The sequence below is a fragment of the Cupressus sempervirens genome, chromosome 8, assembly GCF_028749045.1.
Source record: "Cupressus sempervirens isolate cs-2001-9-10 chromosome 8, ASM2874904v1, whole genome shotgun sequence".
NCBI lineage: Eukaryota > Viridiplantae > Streptophyta > Pinopsida > Cupressales > Cupressaceae > Cupressus > Cupressus sempervirens.
In genome coordinates this window covers 833031526-833040364 of record NC_143125.1, presented here as the reverse complement: position 1 = coordinate 833040364, position 8839 = coordinate 833031526, and the positions used below count along the sequence as shown (strand labels likewise).

General features: G+C 37.4%; 1 protein-coding gene across 1 annotated transcript; it reads right to left on the bottom strand.

The window, feature by feature from the left end:
* Positions 1-6287: 6287 nt before the first annotated feature.
* Positions 6288-7579, bottom strand: LOC149544991 (uncharacterized). Its single transcript, XM_089795506.1, has 2 exons — positions 6888-7579; positions 6288-6462 (listed from the first exon to the last, which is right to left on the bottom strand). Exon 1 carries the CDS (start codon positions 7542-7544, stop codon positions 6933-6935), a length of 612 nt encoding a protein of 203 aa, XP_089651632.1. The 5' UTR covers positions 7545-7579; the 3' UTR covers positions 6288-6462; positions 6888-6932.
* Positions 7580-8839: the final 1260 nt, after the last annotated feature.

Below are 8839 nucleotides of genomic sequence, written 5' to 3'. Positions count from 1 at the left end.
AACAAGAATCAATAGTGGTCCACTCATGTATATCTTTCATTCAAAACAGATTTTTGGGTGTCAAAATAGGTGGGAACTTGTTGTTAGATGCTTCTTTTTTTAGAATTAGAATCTTTTAGATTTGATACTTCTGACATATATCCAGCTAGCAACAAGACCAAGAAATGCATAGGAATGGTAATACTAAAATAGAAAATTTCTTGCATGCTGATTATGAATGTTTACAGTTTGGTCACATGGAAACTAATGAAGAATTTTTATAGCCCAATACATTCAAATAACTTGAAAATTTTGCAATGTGTGCTAAGGAAAACTCTATTACCTCTATACTGACACCTTGCACACAATCTAGGTTTGAAGTGTTAAATTTTGATCATGAAGATGGTCTGATAGATACAATTACTATATTCGAGTCCTTTTGTTTTGAGGCAAATATGGACCAACTCATTCAAGGTAATGACAAAGTGTTACGGCTAGAATTCTATGGAGCAGAATGGTTGTTTGGACCTGACATACTGATTCAAAGGTTTGTCTAGAACATGGTGGTTAGTTCGATACTCATGACTACTACCAAATGGTTACTTAAGGTGTCACATCTTATGTTCCAACCTCTTTTTCACATTGACACATATTTTTCTCAACCAATCAATGGTTACCCATGAGAAGTCAGGTGTGTTATTCAAGGGGTGGGCCGCTTGCCCTTGCCTTTGTATATAAAGTTTTATTGTGCCTAGGAGTAGCCTTCTTTTGTGGTTTTGCTAGTTTAGTTGTCTAGCTTGTTTCCTTGTCCCGTGCTTTTCCCCTCTTTACAAGCCATCTCTTGGTCTCAATTGTACACCAACTTCATTTCCCAATGGATGAGGCATTGGTCTTTTTCTAGAGATTTTTTTGGATTCTTCATGTCCCTTGCAAACCACATCCCTAGTTAGAGCCAACTATTAACATGCTTTTAGACCCAAGTTGTACATTGACACTATGCAGAAATTGTTTCAGTTTCCCATTGGTTTTTGTTGCTAACTGTGCCTTTGTAAGGTTTGTTTTGCATACAGGCAATGCCCAGATATTATGTTGAACTTGAACTTGAACCACGAGCTTCAAGTTCAAGTTCAAGCTACATTCTAGATGTCCGCCATTGTCAAGCTAGAAATACAGGTTCAAATGTAGATTCATTGGTTTGAGGTTCAAAGTTTGAGTTCATAGTTTTGGCATATTAGTCCAAGTGCTACACTTCAAATTTAGTGATTCAAAGTTTGGGGAATGAAATTCAAAATCATATTTTAAGGCTTCAAGCTTAGAAGTATAATTCATTAGTTCAATTCAAAGTTTGGGTTCAATAGCCAGTTTGAATATGTAGCTTAAGGTACCAAGTTCAAAGCCATGCTCTCAAAATGAAAGTTCAAGATGGAGAAGCAATGATTCTAAGTATTTAGATAGTATACAATTTAGAGAAAAATTCAATAGTGCAGGTTTGCCACGATCAATTATAAAGCCATTAAGGACAATGAGCATTTCTAGTCAAATCAAGACTTTGGTCTAAAAATATTTAAGTTAATAAGTATAAAAGATGTGGGAACATAGGCAAGGTATCAAAACCAGTTGACAAAATTGACAACTGAGAGACATCCCGCTCGCTCCCATTCATTTATTTATAAGAATAACATGGAAGGGTTTTCTTCACGAGTAGAGTCAATATGTGGAAGTCATTAAACCCCAAATAGCTCAACTGATGGAAGAGTGAATACAGAAAGGGAGCAGACTCGATTGAGTTGATGGTATGGTATTAACTGCCATGTAAGAAGTATCATACATCATTTATAAAATGTCCATGGTACAAAGGCTAGGTATGATAATAAAGAGCCCTGAATGGAGAAAAGCACACAGTCATTCAACCGAATGTTATGAGAATCTGAAATAGATTGAGTACAGAAGGGTTAGAAAAAGATGTGTAAAAGGTTGGATGCATCTGCCCATATAAAAGCTTATATCTGGAAGCCAAATCTTACAAAGGGTTTGAAAGTTGAACCACTCCATCTTGGAGAAGCCTTGTGAATTTCTTAAATGATTTCCAATAAGAAAGGCATCAGGTCAAATCTGAAGTCTTCAATATTGGACATCCCTCAGTAAGAAAGTAATAAAGATAGAAGCATGTGTATTGGGTGATGGGATGTAGATTCAATCACACATTTTATTGGAAACTTTATTGCCCAAGTTACATCTGAAGATCATAAGTGGTGTAAATGATGATAATTGGTGATGGCAGGTGTTAAAAATGTCTTCGCCATGCATTGACACTTAGCCTAGATTCCACCACCTCATTGACAGCTTCCTTGATAGTGTTGGTTGTGCACTGACCTTGGGAAGATTATGGTGGTAATAGGTTTCAATGTCAGCAGTGGTGCGGGGACAATGGATAGAGATTTAAAATGGGTAAGCAAAGGGGTATGATTTCTGGGTAGAAGTGCTTGCAAACTATTTGACAAAATGCCCAATTCACAAGAACATTGTCTTAGCGAGTTTTTGTCAATCGTGAAAGATACATGGCAAGAGTAGAACGCTCGAAATGAACATCGTCAAAGATAGATGCATGAATATGACAAAATGTGTCAAGTTATAGAAGTTAGGTCATGTATAATGGACATTAATGATGAGATATTTTCAGTGGCAAATGAGCACTGACCTTACCAAATCCCAAATGGTTTTGTGGTATCAATTACCACATTAATACTAAGCGCAAGGTTTCAAATTCAATAGCACTTTGATTATGTAAAGCGAAGATATGTTGACATCGCTCGCAGATGACTCCCGAGTTGTTAAATTTGGGTGGATTCAAAACATGAGGCACCTGTTAACACATAGCACAACGTTCTAAGTCGATTAATACTAAATCATAATTCCTACTCTAGCTTAGCCGCAATTTTGTATTGAGTCACGATAGTGTACTATAGGTCAGTATAATTGGGGATGCGCAAAGTGATCATATACTCAATGTGACATAATATTGTCGGCATCCAGTGTAGAGTATAGAAGGTTGATGATCATTGTGCAACTCCACCACCATATTATTTTTCTTTTGGCCGATCCCCAACTCACAAAGCAGGGCATAATGATGACATCTCACTTATGGAACAACCGTTGTCAACTACTAGATGTTACACATAAAGGATCCTTTGGTAACATGAATAATCATTTTAAAATACCAATTGTTTGATTTGATTACAGTTTCCTATGTTGTAAAGATAAGAAAAATACCATTTCAGAAATTAAAGATCAAAGAAAATGATTGTAATTTCAAGAGTCAGTCACCATAATAGAAAAAGTTGATTACCGCGAGGAAAATGATTTAAGTATGCCAGAAAAGACGAAGAAAGGAGGCTACTAGGGGAAGGGGGATACATCTCTTATGCTATTTATTTAGGGTTTTATGTAGTTTGATTAGATTTGTAAAGAGAGGATAATCTTGTGGTTGTCCTCTTATGTACTCAAAATATAAGAATTTAATATGTCAGATTTTGAAGTTTGGGTATGAATTTCTTACACTGATGTTGATTATGTAGTCATTTATGTCATATTTTAAATGTCATTTTTGTATTGTCATTCATTGTTTGTTAAAAAAAGAAATTATTCCTCCCTTTTCTCTATAATATGAAAGATTGTCTAGGTAGTCTTGTGGATGCTTATTCATCTTTCCTCTTCCATTTAGTTTATAAATCTAGCATGACATTCATTTCATGTCTATGAATGAATGTTAGAAAACCTTAGTATCTTTAGGTTAAAGATATATCCTATCATTAAATTCATTGGAAATCTTTCAATGAAGGATTTGTACTTCTCAATTCATAGGAGAGTTATTAATCAATGATAACTCATACAACTATTAGTTCTGTTTTTTCTTCCTTCTGAGCATTTACAGGTAAATTTATCTCATCATTGTTGAAGGAGAAATTTGTTTCCTAACATTCATAAAAGGAATAAAAAGATTGTGTAGTAATCATCACACGATCAATCCTTTTAAAAATCTTGTCAGATCTAGCTCTAAAATTAGATCAAGTATGCCAAATCCCATGAGAATGGTGACAATGGGCATTAATACTAAAAAAGTCTAATTTACTATGCATATAGTACCTAGATTCTCTTTCCTTAAGTGTCTATCAAAAAGGTAAAACACCATAGTTGTCAGAGGCCAACTCAACCATATTGAAGTCTCGTATACAACCCAAGTGGTAAGTGGTAGAGATTCTACCTCTCACATAATATTTGCAATGAAAGTCGATGAGACCTTGCACATTCCATGGGAGGAAATTCATGACAAGAACTCTTGCATGTCATCCTCATCCCCAAGAGAGGAGAATTTGTTATGCAAGGAACTAGTGGTGAAGTGGGGAGAAGAATCTCTACTGGGGATGTTACTCTGGTTCTCATAACCACTGGCTGGGTCGTCCCCATGGCCATCTAGGCTGCGAGACCTCTACAAAGGTAGGGAAACTATCATGAGGCCTCTTGTGGAGTGTGGATCCAAGTCGATCAAGAGACACCCATAGACACCTTAGTCCCCTAAGAAGTAGGGTTTGAAATGGAAAATGGCACCACTGGCACAAGTAGTGCAACAACAGTAGTAACTAAAAAAATCTTCAGCAAAGGATGAATGGAGAAAGACGTTGGTTGCTTCGGTAGCAAGGAAGTTTTACACTTGTGAACAATAGTTGTCCACCCATCTCTCTTTCCATTCTCAACAAGTTTGGCCTATGAATGCTTTCTAGGATTCATCTTGCAAGGCATAAACATTGATAGAAAGTGTTCGATAGGTTCAAATAAAGAACCTTCTGGGTGAAGGTGTGAACCCTGACTTGGATATGAACAATTTCTTTAAGGTTATGGGAAATGTTTACTTCAACACAAACCTTCTTTGGGGACGAGTGTTGAAAAACTTGTCAAGTTCCATGCAAACAACATTACTTAGGGTTTGAGCAATGGCTTAGATAAAAGACTAGTAAGGCGTGGAGAAACCCAAAAAATAGAACCAAACCAGGACCTTCAATTTCTTGTCATCTGAGATAGAGAAGTCATGAGACCATCGTTGAAAAATCAGAAATAGGCTCCTAACCATCAAAGGCCTATAGTTAAAACTCATGCTAGTCTAGGAAGGGTGAGCAAACCGAAACAAAAAAAATTCCCTTGGTGAGGCTTTGAACACCCTCTAGTTGGACCCGATGGTGAGTTCAGGACTTGGCAACCCATTCTTTAAGCATGCTTTCAAGAGGAGTTATACCCACGAAATATCCTATAAAACTATGCTTCTCTAACCAATCATAAGCATTATCTAAATCCAAAATGTTGAGAGTGGTATAAGGGGGGGCCTTACCTCGTGAAACATTTCCAAAAAAAACTTGTGAGGGCAGTTGTTTTGTGGAGGTGCCATGAGCATCTGTCACAACAACTTTGGCACCGGTATTAACAACTGAGCTAAAGTTGGCCGAAGGCATAATAAAAATCCTCAATGCTCCCGTAATAATGCGGTATGATACATAAACCAGAGATAATTTAGATAAAAAAGTACTGCACTGAAATTCTAGCGAAATGCATTCACAACAATTCCTCTTTCGACTGATATTTATTTCATATATTATAACTTTTTATCATTATTTTAAAAACAAAAAAAAGCTTATAATGTTATTACTGACAGATTTTAGAAATTTGTTCATAATAGCAGAAAGTCTTTGATTATTTATTTATGATATAAACAGTTATATATAGTAAAAAACTATAACATAATGTTATAATAACAATATCAATGTAAAATAAAAGTTTATACTTTTTCCCTACAATCATTATATAAATGAGCACCTGTGATTAGAACAGTATAAAAGTGTAAATCGGTACATGTAAATGAATTGACGTATTCACAATGCATCGTGCTGGGTGCGGATGGTTCAATATACTCTCAACAATTCTTTTAATTGTCAAGATAAGGCCATTAGATTTTTTAGAGTCAGTATATTGTGCAAAATGGTAACATGCTTCATGTGCGCACGTCAAATGAAAATATATCTTGCGCGACACATGATATTTGTTTTGTCGCGGCATAGATGAAAATATAGTACGGTCTTGCGATTCATGTTGACTATGGTGTCATCTGATATACTTCATCTCAGCTTTTTAATTTGGCTTGTTTTCTTGAATAACTAATATTTAATTAACGTACTAACCATGGGTGTCTCGCTACATGTTTCATAAGCTCACGAAACAGAGGAAAGTAACGCATTGACACATATAAATTGAAGCCTTGCATATCATTAGAAACTTGATTTGATTATTGCTAATAACTCTTGTATACAACACAACGTTAGTTATTTAGAAGAGGCTCGGACACTCCGATCTAAGCCTTCAAGCCGTTCAACATTGTCTGTAGCTAGTAGTCTCAATGTTCCCATTTCTTGAGAGGATCAGCAAAACATATAAGCTGACCTGCAAGAGCAAATGCATAACAAATGAAATCAGTTTGAATATGATTAGAAAAACCCATTAAAATACAATGCAAAATTGAATTCAAATACAGAGTGAATAAAAACTGATTGTAACTAATTTTGAAGTGAAGAACATTAACACTTACAAGTAGCAGGGATCTTGATAAAGGACAAAAACTTTACTACTTAGTGTTTATATAGAGCTAATAAAAAGCAAGCATTGCCCACTTGTATATAGATTGCACTAAAATGGTGGTTAGAAACAAGTACTGAAACTATTAAAGATGAGTTAGAGATAAAAGAGGCAACAGACATTGAGATGCGGAGCTAAGAATCTATATCAATGTTGAAGCGAAGCTAGAAACTATAAAGAATATGTAAGAGCTATATTACTGCTAATAAAATGAACATAAACCTGAAGCTTACCTCAGAACAAGAGCTACCGATGTTCTATGGCAGCATCAGAACTGCTTAATAAGGGGGAGGAGGAGACTTGTAGTGGTAGTGATGGGGAGGTGGGTATACTGAGTATTTAACGTGAGGAGGTGGGTAAACAGGCTTAGGTGGTGAAGGAGTGAGGACAGGAGTCTTTGGTGGTGAAGGGGGCTTGACAACTACCTTTGGAGGGAGTGGGGATTTGTACTTTGGTGGGGATGATAGGGGTGGCTTTGGAGGAGATGTTTTGGGTGGAGAAGGAGGATGTGATGGCTTTTGTGGTGCGTAAACTGGTGAAGGCTTCTTTGGAGGAGAAACCTTTGGAAGTGGTGGTGGTGGTGATTTGTATGGATAAGGTGAAGGAGTAACTGGTTTTGGTGGAGGCTTTGGCTTAACTACAGGTGGCTTTGGTGGTGGCTTAATGAAAACTGGGGGTTTAGGTGGTGGCCTAACAACCGGTGGCTTAATTGGTGGTTTAACTGGTGGCTTTGGGAGAGGAGATGGAGTGTGGACTGGTGGAGGAGGAGATTTGTACTGATATGGCTTTGGGGGACTTGTGTGGTATGTTGCATCTGATGGTATTGCTGTGAAAATGGATGCTAGGACTAAAATGAGCAAGAGATTGCAGCTGAACCCCATCTTGTCCATCTCTGACCTAGTCGTTAAACTGCAAGGTCCGATGATCAAATGGGCTTGAGATGGTATTTATAGGCATATGTAAGAGGTTTCATTATGAGATGCATGGTATTTGGTAGCGTGTGAAGTGGGCCTGGCTCTGTGATTGCATGTGGGGTTTTTCTTTTTCGCATATTAAATGGGAATTTGGAATGGCTTGCCATAATGCCTAATGCCGCGGAGAAAGTCATCCAGGCTGTTAATGCAGACTATTGTGTATGAGGATGAATATAAGCAAATGAGATTAGGTTGATTAGGGTGAGTATCGATGGTTTTCTCGCTTTGAAGGGTAGATAGACCAGATTTTCTTACGTCGATCTCTGAATCTTCTTTCAAGACTAGGGAGGTGTGGAAGCGTCATTCCTCTCTGTCCACAAAAATTCCCCCCATGCTTTTCTTTTTGAGTCGAAATTAACTGGCACTAACTAGTCGGTGGATCTTGTGTTGGTTGTCCCCAAAATCCAGTCAACTCATCAATTTTTTATTTTAAAAAAGAGATTGTACCACCGCCATCCCAAATTATACTTCGTTGTGGTATACTTATTGGAAATACAGAGGACAAAACATGGTGATATTTGGTTACCTCGTGATTATATTGAGCTGGAACAACGAGGTCATTAGCTCATATTTTCAATGTGGTTCATACTTTCACTAAGATGACTTTTTTGACCATTTAATTATTTGTAACAGATAAGTGTGCTTGTTTAAGTATATACGGAGACAAATCTAATCAATGGAGTAATGTAACATTGTGTGTGTTGTGAAAGGAATCGTCGCATATTTCAAGATGTTCGGCTTGGTGTTTTGCATCTTTGGTGGAAAATATCACATTCTCTCCAGGGAACTATTCTTGTGAAGTGTGAGCTTGATGGGGGTATGAATCCGGTTGATCTTGCTATCTGTAATCGCCTCAATTTTCATCTGCAGGATGGGGTTGCGGCTCATAGGTTTCCTTCTATGTCCAGGCAGCTTCACCATTAGAGGAAGGGTCGGGTTAACCGGGATGGGCACTGGACTCCTCCTCCCTGTGGAGTTCTGAAAATTAACATTGATGGTTCTTCTCGTGGGAATCCTGGTCCAGCTGGTATTGGCGGAGTGGCTCGTTGTAGTTCTGGGAATGTTCAATTTTTCTTCTCAATTCATAAGGGTGATTATACTAACAATCTCATGGAAGCTCAGGCTATTTTATATGCTGTGGAACAGTGTTGCTTGTGGGGATGGAGTAAGATTATTTGTGAGTCTGATTCCCAGGTGGTGGTGAACATGCT